Below are 27,486 nucleotides of genomic sequence, written 5' to 3'. Positions count from 1 at the left end.
GTAAGCCTACTTGTGACACTAATAAAGATTATTATAATCAGGCAGTGTTGGCATTAATTTGTGAAGAGTTGATTGTACTTGACTAATTTAATTAAATTTAGATTAATGTAAATTTTTGAGGAAATCAAATTTTAGCATTGGTAGTGTAAAACAGCAGGTAACAATTCAGCTGTCATTATAAATCTCTCTTCATTTTCATCTCCACTGATTTTGCTCTTAAGCTATAAGAATCACTGACAGGACTTCAATTTATAGTTCACCCCTAATTATCCTGAAAAGGCCCTTCCTCGGGAACCACATTAGTCTTTACGAGTAGTTTGATCCAATTTAGTGACTTGTTAGGCCACTTCAGTCATTGGTCAATCACATTATTGTGGTACTGGAGTCACGTACAAAACAGACTGGGTGGATCGCAGATTTCCCTCCCTAAAGCATGGGCGGGAGTTTACTAAATGGGAACAAAGTCCCATAACGAGCGTGTTTAGCCACGTGTTCCCGGGGGCTCGCAGTGCTGAGAAACATAACGCTATAAAACGGCACTTGTGTTAGATAGGGGGCCACAGCGGGAACACAGCCCCATTTTGTGCACTTTTAAAAAATGGTCCCGATACTGGAGCCCCCGAAGTGAGACCAGCTGTCTCGCTTTAATGTGCAGATTTGCTAAAAAGTGAGCCCGCCCACAATGGGTGGGATTTACATTGCAATGTCTCGCGAGATCACGTTAGATCTCGCGAGCTGGGTAGATCCCCTACATTTAATATGTTGTCAGTGGCCTATACCTACAATCAGTTTTCTGCTAGTACTCAACATTTGCACTATTATTCATGTGTTTAATATAACTGGAGAGCTAGGATTGTGAAATTCCTGTATGCCATACCTGGAAAAAGAAATGCCTTTCTTTACTGGCTGTACTTTCCTGTTCCTTGTCTTCATCAGTGAAATCCACAGGCTGAAAGCTTTCCGTGATCCTAGTAAAGTGATTGATCCAGTTGTCCAAATCTGGTCCGATATCTTTGAACAAGGCTTGAACGTCTGTTGTTCCCATTTCTACAGTTCTTGAAAAGAGAGGAATTCAAGTAAATGAAGAACATGTGTTTTTGTTAAGCACACCGTTACTTACCAAATAAAAACAGTGAGCTATTTTATGTTATACCTAGGGACACAAAATAAATAATTTATGTACAACGATCGTTAAATTTGCACAAATTATTGTTCAGGAAAGTAACATTTTCGGTGTAAGTTAATGTCAAGCAGACAGCTAGTGTGTTGGGAGAACAACCTTTGTTTGTTCCTATTGACCTATAAATAAGTTAAAGCATTTCATAGAATCAAAAAACTATGGTTTAAAATAATGGCAGTCCTCCCAAATTCGATTAAAATCCTACTCTAAGAAGTGAGATAACCTGGGCAGGATTCTCTCACCCTGTGGCAGAGTGTTGACGCCGTCATAAACGGCGTCGCATTTCACGACGGCGTGAACGGGCCGCTCTGAGGAGCGATTCAGGCCCGCAAATGGGGCCAGCACGGGGGCTTCAGGAAGTACGAGGGGAAGTGGTGCCAGACCGGCGTCGGATACGCAGGACGTGCCAATGACGGGCGCCGCGGCGCCTAAAGGTGCGCAAGCGGCGCATAGTCCCGGGACCCGCAAGATGGCCCACCGTGCCGCCCCAAGATTCAGGGACCATGACCTCGATACGCTGCTGGACGCGGTCGAGGAGAGGAGGGGAAACCGGTGTATCCAGACGGGGACACCGCCACCCGAGCAGCACAGTCCGGCGTAATTGGAGGGCGGTGGGCAACGCCGTCAGCGCCGTGGGGCACACCCCACGGACCGGCGAACAGTGCCGCAAGAAGATGCACGAACTGACGAGGGCAGCCAGGTTGAGGACACAGAGATGTGTCCCGGGCACCACTCCACCCCTACCACCCACACATGTGAAAGTAGCGCCACCCCCCTCACTCCCCAGGAGGAAGCAAAACCCCCAACCTGACCCACATGGGCTGCACACACCCATGTGAGCCGCTTTGGCCGGGTGCCCCCTGTTCCCATGCCATCATCTAGCCAACAGCTGCATGGCATGCGGCGGACAGCCTAACTCTGATGCCGCCCATAACCACAGTGAGCGTGAAAGAACCGGAGGGGGTCCACCCATACAGCACCCCCTCACAGTCCACGAGCAGAGGGCACTGGACCTCGTTGGCGGAGCCGAGGACCAGGTGTTTGCCCCTTGCCAGATCGAAAGCGCACCAGCAAGTAAGACTCCACCTCCTCACCCAATTCCCCCCCACTCCACACCCTCACCCCATTCCCCCCCCACTCCACCCCCTCACCCCATTCCCCCCCACTCCACCCCTCACCCCATTCCCCACCACTCCACCCCCTCACCCCATTCCCCCCACTCCATCCCCTCACCCAATTCCCCCCCCACTCCACCCTCTCACCCCATTCCCCCCCCACTCCACCCCCTCACCCCATTCCCCCCCACTCCACCGCTCACCCCATTCCCCACCACCTCACCCCATTCCCCCCACTCCACCCCCTCACCCCATTCCCCCCAACTCCACCCCCTCACCCCATTCCCCCCCAACTACACCCCCTCACCCCATTCCCCCCCACTCCACCCCCTCACACCATTCCCCCCCACTCCACCCTCTCACTCCATTCCCCCCACTCGATCGCCTCACCCCATTCCCCCCCACTCCACCCACTCACCCCATTCCCCCCCATGCACCCTCTCACCACATTCCCACCACTCCATCCCCTCACCCCATTCCGCCCCCACTCCACCCCCTCACCCCATTCCCCCCCACTCCACCCCCTCACCCCATTCCCCCCCACTCCATCCCCTCACTCCACCCCCTCACCCTATTCCCCCCCACTCCATCCCCTCACCACATTCTCCCCCACCCCACCCTCTCACCCCATTCCCCCCCACTCCACCCCACCACCCCATCCCCACCACTCCACCCATTCACACCGTTCCCCCCACTCCACCCCCTCACCCGATTCCCCCCCACTCCACCCCTCACCCCATTCCCCCCCACTCTACCCCCTCACCCCAATATCCCCACTCCACCCCCTCACCCCATTCCCCCCACTCCACCCCCTCACCCCATTCCCGCCCTCTCCACCCCCTCACCCTATTCTCCCTACTCAAACCCCTCACCCCATTCCCCCCACTTCACCCCCTCACCCATTCCCCCCACTCCACCCCCTCGCCCCATTCCCCCCACTCCACCCTCTCACCCCATTCTGCCCTCTCACCCCATTCCCCCCACTCCACCCTCTCACCCCATTCCCCCACTCCACCCCCTCACCCCATTCCCCCCCAGTCCACCCCCTCACCCCATTCCCCCCACTCCAACCCCTCACCCCATTCCCCCCACTCCACCCACTCACCCCATTCCCCCCACTCCACCCCCTCAATCCATTCCCCCCCACTTCACCCCCTCACCCCATTCCCCCCCACTCCACCCAATCACCCCATTCTCCCCACTCCACCCTCTCACCCCATTCCCCCCACTCCACCCACTCACCCCATTCCCCCCACTCCACCCCCTCACCACATTCCCCCCACTCCACCCCCTCACCCCATTCCCCCCCACTCCACCCCTCACCTCATTCCCCCCCACTCCGCCCAATCACCCCATTCCACCCCAATCCACCCCCTCACCCCATTCCCCCACACCAACCCCTCACACACACCCCCACTCCACCCCTCACCCCATTCCCCCCCACTCCACCCCTCACCCCATTCCCCACCACTCCACCACCTCACCCCATTCCCCCCCACTCCACCCCCTCACCCCATTACCCCCAAACTCCACCCCCTCACCCCATTCCCCCCCAACTCCACCCCCTCACCACATTCCCCCCAACTCCACCCCCTCACCCCATTCCCCCCCACTCCACCCCCTCACCCCATTCCCCCCCACTCCACTCCCTCACCCCAGTCCCCTCCATTCCACCCCCTCACCCCATTCCCCCCATTCCACACCCTCACACCATTCCCCCCCACACCACCCTCTCACTCCATTCCCCCCACTCGATCCCCTCATCCCATTCCCCCCCACTCCACCCACTCACCCCATTCCCCCCCATGCACCCTCTCACCACATTCCCGCCACTCCATCCCCTTACCCCATTCCCCCCCCACTCCAACCCCTCACCCCATTCCCCCCACTCCACCCCCTCACCCCATTACCCCCACTCCATCCCCTCACCACATTCCCCCCACTCCACCCCCTCACCCCATTCCCCCCCCACTCCATCCCCTCACCACATTCTCCCCCACCCCACCCTCTCAACCCATTCCCCCCCACTCCACCCCCTCAACCCATCCCTACCACTCCACCCCCTCACCCCATTCCCCCCCACTCCACTCCCTCACCCCATTCTCCTCCATTCCACCCCCTCACCCCATTCCCCCCACTCCACCCCCTCAACCCATCCCTACCACTCCACCCCTCACCCCATTCCCCCTCACTCCACCCCCTCACCCCATTCCCCCTCACTCCACCCCCTCACCCCAATACCCCCACTCCACCCCCTCACCCCATTCCCCCCACTCCACCCCCTCGCCCCATTCCCCCCTCTCCACCCCCTCACCCCATTCTCCCCACTCAAACCCCTCACCCCATTCCCCCCACTCCACCCCCTCACCCCATTCCCCCCCACTCCACCCCCTCACCCCATTCCCCCCCACTCCACTCCCTCACCCCATTCCCCTCCATTCCACCCCCTCACCCCATTCCACCCATTCCACCCCCTCACACCATTCCCCCCCACACCACCCTCTCGCTCCATTCCCCCCACTCGATCCCCTCACCCCATTCCCCCCCACTCCACCCACTCACCCCATTCCCCCCCATGCACCCTCTCACCACATTCCCGCCACTCCATCCCCTTACCCCATTCCCCCCCACTCCAACCCCTCACCCCATTCCCCCCCACACCACCCCCTCACCCCATTGCCCCCCACTCCATCCCCTCACCACATTCCCCCCACTCCACCCCCTCACCCCATTCCCCCCACTCCATCCCCTCACCACATTCTCCCCCACCCCACCCTCTCAACCCATTCCCCCCCACTCCACCCCCTCAACCCATCCCTACCACTCCACCCCCTCACCCCATTCCCCCCCACTCCACTCCCTCACCCCATTCCCCTCCATTCCACCCCCTCACCCCATTCCCCCCACTCCACCCCCTCAACCCATCCCTACCACTCCACCCCCTCACCCCATTCCCCCCCACTCCACTCCCTCACCCCATTCCCCACCACTCCACCCATTCACACCGTTCCCCCCACTCCACCCCCTCACCCGATTCCCCCCACTCCACCCCTCACCCCATTCCCCCTCACTCCACCCCCTCACCCCAATACCCCCACTCCACCCCCTCACCCCATTCCCCCCACTCCACCCCCTCGCCCCATTCCCCCCGCTCCACCCCCACACCCCATTCTCCCCACTCAAACCCCTCACCCCATTCCCCCCACTCCAACCCCTCACCCCATTCCCCCCACTCCACCCCCTCACCCCATTCCCCCCCAGTCCACCACCTCACCCCATTCCCCCCCACTCCACCCCCTCACCCCATTCCCCCCACTCCACCCAATCACCCCATTCTCCCCCACTCCACCCTCTCACCCCATTCCCCCCCACTCCACCCCATCACCCCATTCCCCCAACTCCACCCCCTCACCACATTCCCCCCACTCCACCCCCTCACCTCATTCCCCCCCACTCCACCCCCTCACCCCATTCCCCCCCACTCCACCCCCTCACCCCTTTCCCCCCACTCCAACCCTTCACCCCATTCCCCCGCTCCACCCCCTCACCCCATTCCCCCCACTCCAACCCTTCACCCCATTCACCCACTCCACCCCTCACCCCATTCCCCGCTCCACCCCCTCACCCCATTCCCCCCCACTCCAACCCTTCACCTCATTCCCCCACTCCACCCCTCACCCCATTCCCCACTCCACCCCTCACCCCATTTCCCCCCCACTCCAAACCTTCACCCCATCCCCCCCAACTCCATCCTCTCTCCCCATTCCCCCCCAGTCCACCCTCTGACCCCATTCCCCCCCCCCCCCACTCCACCCCCACACCCCTGTCTAGGTGTCTAACGATACATGCTGTCTTGTGTCATCCAGGACCTGCCGCCGGTCGTCACAGCCCGTCTGGCGTCCCTCGCCCATGACCAGTGCCAGGTCCAGGGGCCCCCAGGGACGCATGCCACGGCGGGGAGGGCAGACGGCAAGGAAGCCCTTCCAGCGACACTGAGACCCAGGACACTGACACACAGAGAACGGACACCCAGGACACTGACACAGAGAGGAGGGCGACCCAGGACACTGACACACAGAGGACGGTGACCCAGGACACTGACGCCCTGAGGACGGTGACCCAGGACACTGACACAGAGAGGAGGGCGACCCAGGACACTGACACACAGACGAGGGCGACCCAGGACACTGACACACAGAGGACGGTGACCCAGGACACTGACACACAGAGGTCGGCGACCCAGGACACTGACACAGAGAGGAGGGCGACCCAGGACACTGACACACAGAGGACGGTGACCCAGGACACTGACACACAGAGGACGACGACCCAGGACACTGACACACAGACGAGGGCGACCCAGGACACTGACACACAGAGGACGGTGACCCAGGACACTGACACACAGAGGACGGCGATCCAGGACACTGACACACAGAGGACGGTGACCCAGGACAGTGACACACAGAGGACGGTGACCCAGGACACTGACACACAGAGGACGACGACCCAGGACACTGACACACAGAGGACGGCGACCCAGGACACTGACACACAGAGGACGGTGACCCAGGACACTGACACACAGAGGACGGTGACCCAGGACACTGACACACAGAGGACGGCGACCCAGGACACTGACACACAGAGGACGGTGACCCAGGACACTGACACACAGAGGACGACGACCCAGGACAGTGACACACAGAGGACGGCAACCCAGGACACTGACACACAGAGGACGGTGACCCAGGACAGTGACACACAGAGGACGGCGACCCAGGACACTGACACACAGAGGACGACGACCCAGGACAGTGACACACAGAGGAGGGCGACACAGGACACTGACACACAGAGGAGGGCGACCCAGGACAGTGACACAGAGGACGGCGACCCAGGACACTGACACACAGAGGACGATGACCCAGGACACTGATACACAGAGGACGGCGACCCAGGACACTGACACACAGTGGACGGCGACCCAGGACAGTGACACAGAGGACGGCGACCCAGGACACTGACACACAGAGGACGATGACCCAGGACACTGATACACAGAGGACGGCGACCCAGGACACTGACACACAGAGGACGGCGACCCAGGACACTGACACACAGAGGACGGCGACCCAGGACAGTGACACACAGAGGACGGCGACCCAGGACACTGACACACAGAGGACGGCGACCCAGGACACTGACACACAGAGGACGGTTACCCAGGGCACTGACACACAGAGGACGACGACCCAGGACAGTGACACACAGAGGACGGCGACCCAGGACACTGACACACAGAGGACGACGACCCAGGACAGTGACACACAGAGGAGGGCGACACAGGACACTGACACACAGAGGAGGGCGACCCAGGACAGTGACACAGAGGACGGCGACCCAGGACACTGACACACAGAGGACGATGACCCAGGACACTGATACACAGAGGACGGCGACCCAGGACACTGACACACAGTGGACGGCGACCCAGGACAGTGACACAGAGGACGGCGACCCAGGACACTGACACACAGAGGACGATGACCCAGGACACTGATACACAGAGGACGGCGACCCAGGACACTGACACACAGAGGACGGCGACCCAGGACACTGACACACAGAGGACGGCGACCCAGGACAGTGACACACAGAGGACGGCGACCCAGGACACTGACACACAGAGGACGGCGACCCAGGACACTGACACACAGAGGACGGTTACCCAGGGCACTGACACACAGAGGACGACGACCCAGGACACTGATACACAGAGGACGGCGACCCAGGACACTGACACACAGAGGAGGGCGACCCAGGATACTGACACACAGAGGACGGTGATCCAGGACGCTGCCACACAGAGGATGGCGACCCAGGACACTGACACACAGAGGTCGGCGACCCAGGACAGTGACACACAGAGACGGCGACCCAGGACACTGACACACAGAGGACGACGACCCAGGACACTGACACACAGAGGACGACGACCCAGGACACTGACACACAGAGGACGGCGACCCAGGACACTGACACACAGAGACGGCAACCCAGGACACTGACACACAGAGACGGCAACCCAGGACACTGACACACAGAGGACGGCGACCCAGGACACTGACACACAGAGACGGCGACCCAGGACACTGACATACAGAGACGGCAACCCAGGACACTGACACACAGAGGACGGCGACCCAGGACACTGACACACAGAGGACGACGACCCAGGACGCTGCCACACAGAGGACGGCGACCCAGGACACTGACACACAGAGGACGGTGACCCAGGACACTGACACACAGAGGTCGGCGACCCAGGACACTGACACACAGAGGACGGCGACCCAGGACAGTGACACACAGAGGATGGTGACCCAGGACACTGACACACAGAGGATGGTGACCCAGGACACTGACACACAGAGGACGGTGACCCAGGACACTGATACACAGAGGACGGCGACCCAGGACACTGACACACAGAGGACGGCGACCCAGGACACTGACACACAGAGGACGGTGACCCAGGACACTGACACACAGAGGACGGCGACCCAGGACACTGACACACAGAGGACGGCAACCCAGGACACTGACACACAGAGGACGGTGACCCAAGACACTGACACACAGAGGACGGTGACCCAGGACACTAACGCAAAGAGGACGGCGACCCAGGACACTGACACACAGAGGACGATGACCCAGGACACTGACACACAGAGGACGGCGACCCAGGACACTGACACACAGACGACGGTGACCCAAGACACTGACACACAGAGGACGGTGACCCAGGACACTGACACACAGACGACGGTGACCCAGGACACTGACACACAGAGGACGGCGACCCAGGACACTGACACACAGAGGACGGTGACCCAGGACACTGACACACAGAGGACGGCGACCCAGGACAGTGACACACAGAGGACGGTGACCCAGGACAGTGATACACAGAGGACGGCGACCCAGGACACTGACACACAGAGGACGGTGACCCAAGACACTGACACACAGAGGACGGCGACCCAGGACACTGACACACAGACGACGGTGACCCAGGACACTGACACACAGAGGACGGCGACCCAGGACACTGACACACAGAGGACGGTGACCCAGGACACTGACACACAGAGGACGGCGACCCAGGACAGTGACACACAGAGGACGGTGACCCAGGACAGTGACACACAGAGGACGGCAACCCAGGACACTGACACACAGAGGATGGTGACCCAGGACACTGACACACAGAGGACGACGACCCAGGACACTGACACACAGAGGACGGTGACCCAGGACACTGACACACAGAGGACGGCGACCCAGGACAGTGACACACAGAGGACGGCGACCCAGGACACTGGCACACAGAGGACGGCGACCCAGGACACTGACACACAGAGGACGGCGACCCAAGACACTGACACACAGAGGACGGCGACCCAGGACACTGACACACAGAGGACGGCGACCCAAGACACTGACACACAGAGGATGGCGACCCAGGACACTGACACACAGAGGACGGTGACCCAGGACACTGATACACAGAGGACGGCGACCCAGGACACTGACACACAGAGGAAGGGGACCCAATACAGTGACACACAGAGGACGACAACCCAGGACACTGGCACACAGAGGACGGCGACCCAGGACACTGACACACAGAGGATGGCGACCCAGGACAGTGACACACAGAGGGCGGCGACCCAGGACAGTGAAACACAGAGGACGACGACCCAGGACACTGATACACAGAGGACGGCGACCCAGGACACTGACACACAGAGGATGGCGACCCAGGACACTGACACACAGAGGATGGCGACCCAGGACACTGACACACAGAGGACGGTGACCCAGGACACTGACACACAGAGGACGGTGACCCAGGACACTGATACACAGAGGACGGCGACCCAGGACACTGACACACAGAGGACGGCGACCCAGGACAGTGACACACAGAGGACAGCGACCCAGGACACTGACACACAGAGGATGATGACCCAGGACACTGACACACAGAGGACGGTGACCCAGGACACTGACACACAGAGGACGGCGACCCAGGACACTGACACACAGAGGATGATGACCCAGGACACTGACACACAGAGGACGACGAGCCAGGACACTGACACACAGAGGACGGCGACCCAGGACACTGACACACAGAGGTCGGCGACCCAGGACACTGACATACAGAGGTCGGCGACCCATGACAGTGACACAGAGAGGTGACGACCCAGGACACTGACACACAGAGGATGGCGACCCAGGACACTGACACAGAGAGGTCGGCGACCCAGGACACTGACACACAGAGGACTGCGACCCAGGACACTGACACACAGAGGACGGTGACCCAGGACACTGACACACAGAGGACGGCGACCCAGGACACTGACACACAGAGGACGGTGACCCAGGACACTGACACACAGAGGTCGACGACCCAGGACACTGACACACAGAGGACGGCGACCCAGGACACTGACACACAGAGAACGGCAACCCAGGACACTGACACACTGAGGACGGCGACCCAGGATACTGACGCACAGAGGACGGTGAGCCAGGACACTGACACACAGAGGACGGTGACCCAGGACACTGACACACAGAGGTCGGCGACCCAGGACACTGACACACAGAGGACGGTGACCCAGGACACTGACACACAGAGGACGGCGACCCAGGACACTGACACACAGAGGTCGGCGACCCAGGACACTGACACACTGAGGACGGCGACCCAGGACACTGACACACAGAGGACGGTGACCCAGGACACTGACACACAGAGGACGGCGACCCAGGACACTGACACACTGAGGACGGCGACCCAGGACACTGACACACTGAGGACGGCGACCCAGGACACTGACACACAGAGGACGGTGACCCAGGACACTGACACACAGAGGACGGCGACCCAGGACACTGACACACTGAGGACGGCGACCCAGGACACTGACACACAGAGGAGGGCGACCCAGGATACTGACACACAGAGGACGGTGATCCAGGACGCTGCCACACAGAGGATGGCGACCCAGGACACTGACACACAGAGGTCGGCGACCCAGGACAGTGACACACAGAGACGGCGACCCAGGACACTGAAACACAGAGGACGGCGACCCAGGACACTGACACACAGAGACGGCAACCCAGGACACTGACACACAGAGACGGCAACCCAGGACACTGACACACAGAGGACGGCGACCCAGGACACTGACACACAGAGACGGCGACCCAGGACACTGACATACAGACACGGCAACCCAGGACACTGACACACAGAGGACGGCGACCCAGGACACTGACACACAGAGGACGACGACCCAGGACACTGACACACAGAGGACGGTGACCCAGGACACTGACACAGAGAGGTCGGCGACCCAGGACGCTGCCACACAGAGGACGGCGACCCAGGACACTGACACACAGAGGACGGTGACCCAGGACACTGACACACAGAGGTCGGCGACCCAGGACACTGACACACAGAGGACGGCGACCCAGGACAGTGACACACAGAGGATGGTGACCCAGGACACTGACACACAGAGGATGGTGACCCAGGACACTGACACACAGAGGACGGTGACCCAGGACACTGATACACAGAGGACGGCGACCCAGGTCACTGACACACAGAGGACGGCGACCCAGGACACTGACACACAGAGGACGGTGACCCAGGACACTGACACACAGAGGACGGCAACCCAGGACACTAACGCAAAGAGGACGGCGACCCAGGACAATGACGCACAGAGGACGGTGACCCAGGACACTGACACACAGAGGACGGCAACCCAGGACACTGACACACAGAGGACGGTGACCCAAGACACTGACACACAGAGGACGGTGACCCAGGACACTAACGCAAAGAGGACGGCGACCCAGCACACTGACACACAGAGGACGATGACCCAGGACACTGACACACAGAGGACGGCGACCCAGGACACTGACACACAGAGGACGGTGACCCAAGACACTGACACACAGAGGACGGTGACCCAGGACACTGACACACAGAGGACGGTGACCCAGGACACTGACACACAGAGGTCGGCGACCCAGGACACTGACACACAGAGGACGGCGACCCAGGACAGTGACACACAGAGGATGGTGACCCAGGACACTGACACACAGAGGATGGTGACCCAGGACACTGACACACAGAGGACGGTGACCCAGGACACTGATACACAGAGGACGGCGACCCAGGACACTGACACACAGAGGACGGCGACCCAGGACACTGACACACAGAGGACGGTGACCCAGGACACTGACACACAGAGGACGGCAACCCAGGACACTAACGCAAAGAGGACGGCGACCCAGGACACTGACGCACAGAGGACGGTGACCCAGGACACTGACACACAGAGGACGGCAACCCAGGACACTGACACACAGAGGACGGTGACCCAAGACACTGACACACAGAGGACGGTGACCCAGGACACTAACGCAAAGAGGACGGCGACCCAGGACACTGACACACAGAGGACGATGACCCAGGACACTGACACACAGAGGACGGCGACCCAGGACACTGACACACAGAGGACGGTGACCCAAGACACTGACACACAGAGGACGGTGACCCAGGACACTGACACACAGACGACGGTGACCCAGGACACTGACACACAGAGGACGGCGACCCAGGACACTGACACACAGAGGACGGTGACCCAGGACACTGACACACAGAGGACGGTGACCCAGGACACTGACACACAGAGGACGGCGACCCAGGACACTGACATACAGAGACGGCAACCCAGGACACTGACACACAGAGGACGGCGACCCAGGACACTGACACACAGAGGACGACGACCCAGGACACTGACACACAGAGGACGGTGACCCAGGACACTGACACAGAGAGGTCGGCGACCCAGGACGCTGCCACACAGAGGACGGCGACCCAGGACACTGACACACAGAGGACGGTGACCCAGGACACTGACACACAGAGGTCGGCGACCCAGGACACTGACACACAGAGGACGGCGACCCAGGACAGTGACACACAGAGGATGGTGACCCAGGACACTGACACACAGAGGATGGTGACCCAGGACACTGACACACAGAGGACGGTGACCCAGGACACTGATACACAGAGGACGGCGACCCAGGACACTGACACACAGAGGACGGCGACCCAGGACACTGACACACAGAGGACGGTGACCCAGGACACTGACACACAGAGGACGGCAACCCAGGACACTAACGCAAAGAGGACGGCGACCCAGGACACTGACGCACAGAGGACGGTGACCCAGGACACTGACACACAGAGGACGGCAACCCAGGACACTGACACACAGAGGACGGTGACCCAAGACACTGACACACAGAGGACGGTGACCCAGGACACTAACGCAAAGAGGACGGCGACCCAGGACACTGACACACAGAGGACGGTGACCCAAGACACTGACACACAGAGGACGGTGACCCAGGACACTGACACACAGAGGACGGTGACCCAGGACACTGACACACAGAGGTCGGCGACCCAGGACACTGACACACAGAGGACGGCGACCCAGGACAGTGACACACAGAGGATGGTGACCCAGGACACTGACACACAGAGGATGGTGACCCAGGACACTGACACACAGAGGACGGTGACCCAGGACACTGATACACAGAGGACGGTGACCCAGGACACTGACACACAGAGGACGGCAACCCAGGACACTAACGCAAAGAGGACGGCGACCCAGGACACTGACGCACAGAGGACGGTGACCCAGGACACTGACACACAGAGGACGGCAACCCAGGACACTGACACACAGAGGACGGTGACCCAAGACACTGACACACAGAGGACGGTGACCCAGGACACTAACGCAAAGAGGACGGCGACCCAGGACACTGACACACAGAGGACGATGACCCAGGACACTGACACACAGAGGACGGCGACCCAGGACACTGACACACAGAGGACGGTGACCCAAGACACTGACACACAGAGGACGGTGACCCAGGACACTGACACACAGACGACGGTGACCCAGGACACTGACACACAGAGGACGGCGACCCAGGACACTGACACACAGAGGACGGTGACCCAGGACACTGACACACAGAGGACGGCAACCCAGGACAGTGACACACAGAGGACGGTGACCCAGGACAGTGATACACAGAGGACGGCGACCCAGGACACTGACACACAGAGGACGGTGACCCAAGACGCTGACACACAGAGGACGGCGACCCAGGACACTGACACACAGACGACGGTGACCCAGGACACTGACACACAGAGGACGGCTACCCAGGACACTGACACACAGAGGACGGTGACCCAGGACACTGACACACAGAGGACGGCGACCCAGGACAGTGACACACAGAGGACGGTGACCCAGGACAGTGACACACAGAGGACGGCAACCCAGGACACTGACACACAGAGGACGACGACCCAGGACACTGACACACAGAGGATGGCGACCCAGGACACTGACACACAGAGCACGGCGACCCAGGACAGTGACACACAGAGGACGGCGACCCAGGACACTGACACACAGAGGACGGCGACCCAGGACAGTGACACACAGAGGACGGCGGCCCAGGACACTGACACACAGAGGATGGTGACCCAGGACACGGACACACAGAGGACGACGACCCAGGACAGTGACACACAGAGGACGGCGACCCAGGACACTGACACACAGAGGACGGCAACCCAGGACAGTGACACACAGAGGACGGTGACCCAGGACAGTGATACACAGAGGACGGCGACCCAGGACACTGACACACAGAGGACGGTGACCCAAGACACTGACACACAGAGGACGGCGACCCAGGACACTGACACACAGACGACGGTGACCCAGGACACTGACACACAGAGGACGGCGACCCAGGACACTGACACACAGAGGACGGTGACCCAGGACACTGACACACAGAGGACGGCGACCCAGGACACTGACACACAGAGGACGGCGACCCAGGACAGTGACACACAGAGGACGGCGGCCCAGGACACTGACACACAGAGGATGGTGACCCAGGACACTGACACACAGAGGACGACGACCCAGGACACTGACACACAGAGGATGGTGACCCAGGACACTGACACACAGAGGACGGCGACCCAGGACACTGACACACAGAGGACGGCGACCCAGGACAGTGACACACAGAGGACGGCGGCCCAGGACACTAACACACAGAGGACGGTGACCCAGGACACTGACACACAGAGGACGGCGACCCAGGACAGTGACACACAGAGGACGGCGACCCAGGACACTGACACACAGAGGACGGCGACCCAGGACAGTGACACACAGAGGACGGCGACCCAGGACACTGACACACAGAGGACGGCGACCCAAGACACTGACACACAGAGGACGGCGACCCAGGACACTGACACACAGAGGACGGCGACCCAAGACACTGACACACAGAGGATGGCGACCCAGGACACTGACACACAGAGGACGGTGACCCAGGACACTGATACACAGAGGACGGCGACCCAGGACACTGACACACAGAGGAAGGGGACCCAATACAGTGACACACAGAGGACGACAACCCAGGACACTGGCACACAGAGGACGGCGACCCAGGACACTGACACACAGAGGATGGCAACCCAGGACAGTGACACACAGAGGACAGCAACCCAGGACACTGACACACAGAGGGCGGCGACCCAGGACAGTGAAACACAGAGGACGACGACCCAGGACACTGATACACAGAGGACGGCGACCCAGGACACTGACACACAGAGGATGGCGACCCAGGACACTGACACACAGAGGATGGCGACCCAGGACACTGACACACAGAGGACGGTGACCCAGGACACTGACACACAGAGGACGGTGACCCAGGACACTGATACACAGAGGACGGCGACCCAGGACACTGACACACAGAGGACGGCGACCCAGGACAGTGACACACAGTGGACAGCGACCCAGGACACTGACACACAGAGGATGATGACCCAGGACACTGACACACAGAGGACGGTGACCCAGGACACTGACACACAGAGGACGGCGACCCAGGACACTGACACACAGAGGATGATGACCCAGGACACTGACACACAGAGGACGGCGAGCCAGGACACTGACACACAGAGGACGGCGACCCAGGACACTGACACACAGAGGTCGGCGACCCATGACAGTGACACAGAGAGGTGACGACCCAGGACACTGACACACAGAGGATGGCGACCCAGGACACTGACACAGAGAGGTCGGCGACCCAGGACACTGACACACAGAGGACTGCGACCCAGGACACTGACACACAGAGGACGGTGACCCAGGACACTGACACACAGAGGACGGCGACCCAGGACACTGACACACAGAGGACGGTGACCCAGGACACTGACACACAGAGGTCGACGACCCAGGACACTGACACACAGAGGACGGCGACCCAGGACACTGACACACAGAGAACGGCAACCCAGGACACTGACACACTGAGGACGGCGACCCAGGACACTGACGCACAGAGGACGGTGACCCAGGACACTGACACACAGAGGACGGTGACCCAGGACACTGACACACAGAGGTCGGCGACCCAGGACACTGACACACAGAGGACGGTGACCCAGGACACTGACACACAGAGGACGGCGACCCAGGACACTGACACACAGAGGTCGGCGACCCAGGACACTGACACACTGAGGACGGCGACCCAGGACACTGACACACAGAGGACGGTGACCCAGGACACTGACACACAGAGGACGGCGACCCAGGACACTGACACACTGAGGACGGCGACCCAGGACACTGACACACTGAGGACGGTGACCCAGGACACTGACACACAGAGGACGGCGACCCAGGACACTGACACACAGAGACGGCGACCCAGGACACTGACATACAGAGACGGCAACCCAGGACACTGACACACAGAGGACGGCGACCCAGGACACTGACACACAGAGGACGACGACCCAGGACACTGACACACAGAGGACGGTGACCCAGGACACTGACACAGAGAGGTCGGCGACCCAGGACGCTGCCACAAAGAGGACGGCGACCCAGGACACTGACACACAGAGGACGGTGACCCAGGACACTGACACACAGAGGTCGGCGACCCAGGACACTGACACACAGAGGACGGCGACCCAGGACACTGACACACAGAGGACGGCAACCCAGGACACTAACGCAAAGAGGACGGCGACCCAGGACACTGACGCACAGAGGACGGTGACCCAGGACACTGACACACAGAGGACGGCAACCCAGGCCACTGACACACAGAGGACGATGACCCAGGACACTGACACACAGAGGACGGCGACCCAGGACACTGACACACAGAGGACGGCGACCCAGGACACTGACACACAGAGGACGGCGACCCAGGACAGTGACACACAGAGGACGGTGACCCAGGACAGTGATACACAGAGGACGGCGACCCAGGACACTGACACACAGAGGACGGTGACCCAAGACACTGACACACAGAGGACGGCGACCCAGGACACTGACACACAGAGGACGGCGACCCAGGACACTGACACACAGACGACGGTGACCCAGGACACTGACACACAGAGGACGGTGACCCAGGACACTGACACACAGAGGACGGTGACCCAGGACACTGACACACAGAGGACGGTGACCCAGGACAGTGACACACAGAGGACGGTGACCCAGGACAGTGACACACAGAGGACGGCAACCCAGGACACTGACACACAGAGGACGACGACCCAGGACACTGACACACAGAGGATGGCGACCCAGGACACTGACACACAGAGCACGGCGACCCAGGACAGTGACACACAGAGGACGGCGACCCAGGACACTGACACACAGAGGACGGCGACCCAGGACAGTGACACACAGAGGACGGTGACCCAGGACACTGACACACAGAGGACGGCGACCCAGGACACTGACACACAGAGGACGGCGACCCAGGACACTGACACACAGAGGTCGGCGACCCAGGACACTGACACACAGAGGACGGCGACCCAGGACAGTGACACACAGAGGACGGCGGCCCAGGACACTGACACACAGAGGACGGTGACCCAGGACACTGACACACAGAGGACGGCGACCCAGGACAGTGACACACAGAGGACGGCGACCCAGGACACTGGCACACAGAGGACGGCGACCCAGGACACTGACACACAGAGGACGGCGACCCAAGACACTGACACACAGAGGACGGCGACCCAGGACACTGACACACAGAGGACGGCGACCCAAGACACTGACACACAGAGGATGGCGACCCAGGACACTGACACACAGAGGACGGTGACCCAGGACACTGATACACAGAGGACGGCGACCCAGGACACTGACACACAGAGGAAGGGGACCCAATACAGTGACACACAGAGGACGACAACCCAGGACACTGGCACACAGAGGACGGCGACCCAGGACACTGACACACAGAGGATGGCGACCCAGGACAGTGACACACAGAGGACAGCAACCCAGGACACTGACACACAGAGGGCGGCGACCCAGGACAGTGAAACACAGAGGACGACGACCCAGGACACTGATACACAGAGGACGGCGACCCAGGACACTGACACACAGAGGATGGCGACCCAGGACACTGACACACAGAGGATGGCGACCCAGGACACTGACACACAGAGGACGGTGACCCAGGACACTGACACACAGAGGACGGTGACCCAGGACACTGATACACAGAGGACGGCGACCCAGGACACTGACACACAGAGGACGGCGACCCAGGACAGTGACACACAGAGGACAGCGACCCAGGACACTGACACACAGAGGATGATGACCCAGGACACTGACACACAGAGGACGGTGACCCAGGACACTGACACACAGAGGACGGCGACCCAGGACACTGACACACAGAGGATGATGACCCAGGACACTGACACACAGAGGACGGCGAGCCAGGACACTGACACACAGAGGACGGCGACCCAGGACACTGACACACAGAGGTCGGCGACCCATGACAGTGACACAGAGAGGTGGCGACCCAGGACACTGACACACAGAGGATGGCGACCCAGGACACTGACACACAGAGGACGGCGACCCAGGACACTGACACACTGAGGACGGTGACCCAGGACACTGACACACAGAGGACGGCGACCCAGGACACTGACACACAGAGGACGACGACCCAGGACACTGACACACAGAGGACGGTGACCCAGGACACTGACACACAGAGGACGGCGACCCAGGACACTGACACACTGAGGACGGCGACCCAGGACACTGACACACTGAGGACGGTGACCCAGGACACTGACACACAGAGGACGGCGACCCAGGACACTGACACACAGAGGACGGCGACCCAGGACACTGACACACAGAGGACGGCGACCCAGGACACTGACACACAGAGGACGGCGACCCAGGACACTGACACACAGAGGACGGCGACCCAGTGTCATATTGACGGTGCTACACCCAGCAACCAGCTGCCGCCAGACGGTTCCCGGGTTCCTGGAGTTTCCAGACCTACCCACAGATCCGATGCAGTCAGACACCCAGGGACTAGACAACGGGATGACGGCCGGCTTCCAGCAGCTGCAGACGCAGGTGGAGGAGTCCATCTGTGTCCAGGAGCAGGGAGTGGTGCCGGTCAAGGCTGCCTCCCAGGCCGACACTATACGGGTGGCGGCCATGGGTCAGGTTATGCAAGGCGTGGTGCTTCATGTGCAGGGTTGCTCCACGCCATCCAGCACGCCTGCGGAGCAGCCTGGCCATCAAAGCTGGGCTGCCCCAGGAAACGAGCACCAACGGGAAGCCAAGTCGCAGGGCAGGAGTCTCAGCAGTCTGCCTCCACTCCTGCTGTACCGTCTGGGAAGGCACAGAAACATAGTGGTAGGGCCCATAAGGCCAGGAAGTTAGACAGCTAGTAAGTTGGCACGGGTGCAGGGCACAGTTTAGTTATAGGGGCTAGGGCACATGTATGTAACTGTGGTAGTCTGTATTAAGGGTATTACGGTACCTATGTTGGAGGTACCTCGTATTAGAGGTTCCTTAGTAGAGCTCTGCCTGCTGGTCCCGCCCAGCAGGCCGGAGTATAAAGGTCTGTGCTTCCCCTGGCTGCAGCCATTCTGATACTGTGCTGCTGGGGAAGCATCTGGTGTAATTAAGCCTTCAATTGCTCTACAATCTCGCTTCTGCGGTAATTGATCGTGCATCAATTTATTACACCAGATTTTAAAGAATGGAGCTCCACATCAAGCCGGAGTGTCTACAACTCAGCCCCACGCGGCAAACTCAGCGGCTACTTTTAAACACTGGCAGGCGTGTTTCAACAGCTACATCAGGACGGCCACGACTCCACCCTCGGAGGACCAGAAACTGCAGATTCGCTACTCGAGGGTGAGCCCAGAAACCTTTACGCTCATCGAGGACGCGGCTGACTTCAAGGACGCTATGACTCTGTTGAAAGGACACTATATTCGCCCAGTGAATCAGGTATACGCCCGACATCTTCTGGCCACCAGACAACAAATTCCGGGGGAATCGCTGGATGACTTCTACCGCGCATTATTAGTCCTTGGTAGGAACTGTAACTGCCAGCAGGTTTCGGCTAGCGACCACACCAAACTTTTAATCCGGGACGTTTTGTTACTGGCATGCTGTCCACGCAGATCCGGCAATGGCTGCGAGAAGGGGATACGCTGGGTCTCGGGGATGCACGGAAACTCACGAGCTCTTTAGAAGTTGCTGCCCGTAATGCCCAGGCGTTTGCCCCCCACCGCGCGTGGACAGCGTGCACCCCATCTGCGGCCAACTCTAACGCATCCCCCAATTCGCCACAAGCTTGTGCCGCGCGGCAGCCAGTCAACCCGGGGGGCCCAGATGCTACTTTTGCGGGCAAGCCAAACACCCCCGGCAACACTGCATGGCCCGATCCGCAACGTGCAAGGGCTGCAGTAAAAAGGGGCACTTCATGGTGGTATGCCAGGCCCGGTCGGTCGCCGCTGTCTCCGCAGGCGACCCGGGCCCGTCGCCATCCCCCTACCCGCAAGCCACGTGTGGTTCGCCATCTTGCCCACCGCTGGCCATGTGCGATTCATGGGCGCCGCCATCTTGGATGACGTCTCAGGACCCTGACTCGGATGGCCGTGTATCGCCTGATGAGACCTCCCAGCATCTGCCGCAACTCGCCTCGTTTACATTGGACCAGTCAGGGCCCCGAAATCTCGCGGCCGCAACGGCGATGGTACACATCAATGGGCACAAGACGTCCTGCCTGTTCGACTCTGGGAGCACGGAGAGCTTTATTCACCCCACTACGGTAAGGCGCTGCTCCCTCGCGATACACCCTGTTAAACAAAAAATCTCCCTGGCCTCCGGGTCCCACTCTGTGGAAATTCGAGGGTACTGTATAGCAAATCTCACCGTCCATGGCTTAGAGTTTAGCAACTTCCGGCTCTACTTCCTCCCTCACCTCTGCGCTGCCGCACTCCTGGGCTTGGACTTCCAATGCAACCTCCAGAGTTTAACCTTTAAATTTGGCGGCCCTATACCCCCCCTCACTGTCTGCAGCCTCACGACACTCAAGGTCGACCCACCTTCCCTGTTTGCGAACTTTCCCCGGATTGCAAATCCGTCGCCACCAGGAGCAGATGGTACAGTGCGCAGGACCGGATCTTTATCAGGTCGGAAGTCCAAAGGTTACTGAAGGAAGGCATTATCGAGGCTAGCAACAGCCCCTGGAGAGGTCAAGTGGTGGTTGGAAAGATCGGGGAGAAGCACAGGATGGTCATTGATTATAGTCAGACCATTAACGTATACGCAGCTCGACGCGTACCCTCTCCCCCGCATATCTGATTTGGTCAATCAGATTGCACAATACAAGCTCTTTTCCGCTGTGGACCTCAAATCCGCCTACCACCAGTTCCCCATTCGCCCGGACGACCGCAAGTACACTGCATTCGAAGCAGATGGGCGGCTCTAGCATTTCCTTAGGGTTCCCTTCGGTGTCACTAATGGGGTCTCGGTCTTCCAACGGGAGATGGACCAAATGGTCGACTGGTACGGTTTGCAGGCCACGTTTCCGTACCTAGACAACGTCACCATCTGCGGCCACGATCAGCAGGACCACGACACCAACCTCTGCAAATTCCTCCATTCCGCCAAACTCCTTAACCTGACTTATAACAAGAAGAAATGCGTATTTAGCACCGATCGCCTAGCCATCCTTGGCTACCTGGTGCACAATGGAGTAATAGGCCCCGACCCCGAATGCATGCGCCCCCTCATGGAATTTCCCCTCCCCCACTGCCCCAAGGCCCTGAAACGATGACTGGGTTTTTTTTCATATTACGCTCAGTGGGTCCCCAACTATGCGGACAAGGTCCGCCCACTAATTCAATCCACGGCCTTCCCCCTGTCGGCAGAGGCCCGCCAGGCCTTCAGTCGCATAAAGGCAGACATCGCAAAGGCCACGATGCATGCTGTCAATGAGCCCCTCCCCTTTTAGGTCGAGAGCGACGCATCAGACGTAGCTCTGGCTGCCACCCTCAACCAGGCGGGCAGGCCCGTAGCTTTCTTTACCCGCACCCTCCATGCCTCCGAAATCCGTCATTCCTCCGTCGAAAAGGAGGCCCAGGCCATCGTAGAAACTATGCGGCATTGGAGGCACTACCTGGCCGGCAGGAGATTCACGCTCCTCACTGACCAATGGTCGGTAGCTTTCATGTTCAATAATACACAGCGGGGCAAGCTCAAAAACGATAAGATCTTACCGTGGAGGATCGAACTCACCACCAACAACTATGAGATCTTGTATCGTCCCGGGAAGCTCAACGAGCCTCCTGATGCCCTATCCCGCGGCACATGTGCCAGCGCACAAGTGGACCGACTCAGGACCCTACACGATGACTTCTGTCACCCGGGGGTCATACGTTTCTTTCACTTCATCAAAATCCGCAACCTGCCCTATTCCATCCTGTTCGGTTTCCCCACCTACATCCACAGCGATAGGGGGTCCCCCGTCATGAGCGACAAGCTGCGTCAATTCCTGCTCAGCAAGGGCATTGCCTCAAGCAGGACGACCAGTTACAACCCCCAGGGAAACGGGCAGGTGGAGATGGAGAACGGGACAGTCTGGAAGGCCGTCCTACTGGCCCTACGGGTTAGAAATCTCCCGGTCTCCCGCTGGCAGGAGGTCCTCCCCGATGCACTCCACTCCATACGATCACTCCTGTGTACCATGACCAACAAAACACCTCATGAATGTCTCCTTGTCTTCCCTAGGAAGTCCTCCTCCGGGACCTCGCTCCCAACCTGGCTGGCAGCTCCCGGACCCGTCCTGCTCCTCAAACACGCGCAGACTCACAAATCGGACCCATTGGTCGAGAGGGTCCACCTTCTCCATACTAGCCTGCAGTACGCCTACGTGGCGTACCCCGACGGCCGACAAGACACGGTCTCCCTCTGGGATCTGACACCCGCTGGATCCCCACGCACGGCCCCCTCACCAACCCCACCCACCCTCCCACCAGCGCACATCACCGCAGTCCCCTTCCCAGGAGGATCTGTCCTCCCACTGGTCCCACCCGGGGGTGATGAAGCTGAGGACGACACGGATGCCCGAGCCGGCACCTGCATCACTGCCGAGACTGCGACGATCACAGAGGACAAGGCCCCCGATCGACTGATAGCTTCAGTATAATCGTTAAATGTAACTGTAAATAACTGAAACTTGTGTAACTGTAAATACTGTACCACCAACTGGTACCGTCATGATAACTACCACTGTACAATGCCTTGCCACCACCCCCGGCGGACCCTTTTTTTAACAGGGGGTGAATGTGGTAGTCTGTATTAAGGGTATTACGGTACCTATGTTGGAGGTACCTCGTATTAGGGGTTCCTTAGTAGAGCTCTGCCTGCTGGTCCTGCCCAGCAGGCCGGAGTATAAAGGTCTGTGCTTCCCCTGGCTGCAGCCATTCTGATACTGCGCTGCTGGGGAAGCATCTGGTGTAATTAAGCCTTCAATTGCTCTACAATCTCGCTTCTGCGGAAATTGATCGTGCATCAGTAATCTTTCTAATTGAACTCACTGTTACACCAATGCAAGCTTCTATGCTATACCTGATGTCTGTGGGGTCGGTTGGGGGACTGAGTGCCACTGTGGTCGAGGGGCGATGGAACATTAAGCCCAGGTGGGTGGGTGTAATCCCACTCCCCCCCCCCCCCCCACCCCCCCAGACGTCCACGCCACCCCGTCGCCACCGATTCAACATGGCCATGTGGTGGAGTGTCCGGCACACATATAGGGACCACCTATATAGGTGGGTGCAAATGTGGCCATGAGTCAGACAGTGTCTAACGATTTGGAGCTGACAGCTCATCGCAGAGCTGATGACATCGATCACACCCGCTTCCAAAAGCAATCGTGTGAACCCAGCCCGTTGTGCTGCAGGTGGATGTGTAGTGGAGGGGTGTTGTGCATGTGGTCGTGTGGGAGCTAAGTGTGGTGGGTGGTGTGGGAGGTGGCGGAGCGGGGTGGTGAGGTGGTGCGGTACAGTGGTGCCAGTGCCCCTGCTCAGCGAGCCCCTACCCCCCTAACTGGTGAAACGTGCTCGCTGGCCAAGCCGGAGATGACGTGCAGCCTCGCGTCCATATCCAGCCCCCATGTTGCATCAATTGCCCATATCGCGTTGATTGCCCCCCTCCTCCCCATCTGGAGAGGCAGCCCCTTCCTCGGGCTTGCCCTCTGCCTCCTCCTCCTCCTCCGGCACATCGCCCCCCTGCTGCGCTATATTGTGGAGGACGCAGCAGACCACAACGATGCGGCCGACCCTCTCCGACTGGTACTGGAGTGCACCTCCTGAAATGCATCTTCAGCAGCCCAAAGCACCTCTCGATCACGCCCCTGGTTGCTGCATGGGCCTCATTGTAGCGGTTCTCCGCGTCCGTCTGTAGCCTCCGTATAGGCGTCAAGATCCACGACCGCAACAGGTAACCCTTGTCACCCAGCAACCAGCCCCTCAGCCGGGGCGGGGGGGGGGGCGGCGTCCCTCGAACATGGCGGGGATGAATGATTGTGCCAGGATAAATGCGTCCCGTACACTGCCCTGTTACCGGGCACAGACGTGCAGGATCTTCATTTGCTGGTCACAGACCACCTGAATGTTCATGGAGTGGGTCCCCTTCCTGTTCTCCGCTGGTGGCAGCATGGTGACGTGCACCCCATCGATCGCCCCCTGTAACATGGGTATCCTGGCTTTAGCAGCGAATCCCGCTGCCCGGGCATCCTGGTGGGCGCGGTCCACAGGGAACTGGATGTAGCGGTCCGCGATGTCATACAGGGCGTCAGTCACTGCGCGGATGCACCGGTGCGCCGATGGCTGGGAGATGCCGGACAGGTCCCCACTCGGCGACTGGAACGATCCCGTGGCATAGAAGTTCATTGCAACCGTCACCTTGACGGCCACTGGGAGAGCATGTCCTCCCCCTGTGCCACATGGTGCCATGTGTGCCATCAGGTGGCAGATGTGGGTGACGGTTTCCCGGCTCATCCGGAGTCTCCTCCTGTATGCCCTGTCCGGCAGGTCCTCGAAGGACATGCGGCGCCGGTAGACACGTAGCCTCATCGGGCGCCTCCGCTACCTTGGCACCACCACTTCCTCCTCCTCCTCCTTTTGCTCCTCATCCACATTGGTATCCTCATCCTGTGCCTTGCCCTCGTTGTTGTCGTCCTCCTGCGCCTGTCTGGCGGGCGACCCTGCAGCCTGAGTGGGTGCCACCTGGCCTGCCGCAGCCTGTCCCTGTGCTGCAGCCCGTCCCTCTGCTGCAGCCCGTCCCTCTGCTGCAGCCCGTCCCTCTGCTGCAGCCCGTCCCTCTGCTGCAGCCCGACCCTCTGCTGCAGCCCGTCCCTCTGCTGCAGCCCGTCCCTCTGCTGCAGCCCGTCCCTCTGCTGCAGCCCGTCCCTCTGCTGCAGCCCGTCCCTCTGCTGCAGCCCGTCCCTCTGCTGCAACCCGTCCCTCTGCTGCAGCCCGTCCCTCTGCTGCAGCCCGTCCTCTGCTGCAGCCCGTCCCTGTGCTGCAGCCCGTCCCTCTGCTGCAGCCCGTCCCTCTGCTGCAGCCCGTCCCTCTGCTGCAACCCGTCCCTCTGCTGCAGCCCGTCCCTCTGCTGCGGTTGCCGCTGCCGCAGCCCGTCCCTCTGCTGCGGTTGCCGCTGCCGCAGCCCGTCCCTTTGCTGCAGCCCGTCCCTCTGCTGCAGCCCGTCCTTCTGCTGCGGTCACCACTGCCGCAGCCTCTCTGAGCCGCCTGCGCTGACACTGCCACAGGGCTGCATGCAGGGCAGCCGATCCCGCCACGGCGGCCAACATAGCTGGCTGGTACCCAAACATTATGATCTGCAGGGGGTAGTGGGATACAACATGTTTAACGATGGCGCATGGCCCCCTCTACAGCAGGTGCCATGGGCTACTTGTCTGCCCCGGTTGGCTGATTGCACCACAGCCACACATGCACCCAGACCCCTGCCCACACCCTCTGTGCTCCGCCCACTATTGCCCGTCCCTCCTGCTAGCGCCACAATTGGATGGAACTGCCCATCCGGGCCGCAGAATCCCCGTGAGCCCGGAGGATCGATGAACGGACTCCCTCGGGCGATTCTCTGAGCAGCACGGCGGCGATCACGATCAAGCCGTTTTCGCTGGTTGTGAGAATCGCGAAACGGTGTCGGACCGGCGTCGCGCGAAAATCCATCGCGATTTCTGATTCTCCGAACTGGCTCGGCCTGAGAGAATCCGCCCCCTGTTCTCAGAGGTAGAATTTAGCAGAGTTGACAAACCACAGAAATGAACAGGATAGTAGTACTGTCACCACATTCCATTATTGTCACCATGATAACAAGTGGTTACCATGTGGGCATTTTACAGAAGTGTTAGCTTTGCCATTGAACCTAACTGTGATTTGTGACTATATAAGGCTCTGGTCAGACTCCATTTGGAGTATTGTGAGCAGTTTTAGGCTCCATACCTATGGAAGGATGTGCTGGCCTTGGAAAGGGTCCAGATGAGGTTCACAGGAAT

At 60.0% G+C, this 27,486-nt stretch overlaps 1 protein-coding gene across 1 annotated transcript in view; it reads right to left on the bottom strand.

Annotated features, from left to right (window-relative positions):
- prss56 (serine protease 56) overlaps nt 1-27,486 on the bottom strand; it is a 104,292-nt gene that overhangs the window by 16,402 nt on the left and 60,404 nt on the right. Inside the window, exon 13 of the mRNA XM_072474179.1 lies at nt 878-1,055. Coding sequence (XP_072330280.1) covers nt 878-1,055 — 178 coding nt within the window. The remainder of the gene's footprint in view (nt 1-877; nt 1,056-27,486) is intronic.

This window comes from Scyliorhinus torazame, chromosome 14, assembly GCF_047496885.1.
Source record: "Scyliorhinus torazame isolate Kashiwa2021f chromosome 14, sScyTor2.1, whole genome shotgun sequence".
NCBI lineage: Eukaryota > Metazoa > Chordata > Chondrichthyes > Carcharhiniformes > Scyliorhinidae > Scyliorhinus > Scyliorhinus torazame.
The sequence above is the reverse complement of the archived record's forward strand: the minus strand, read 5'-3'. Positions and strand labels throughout refer to the sequence as shown.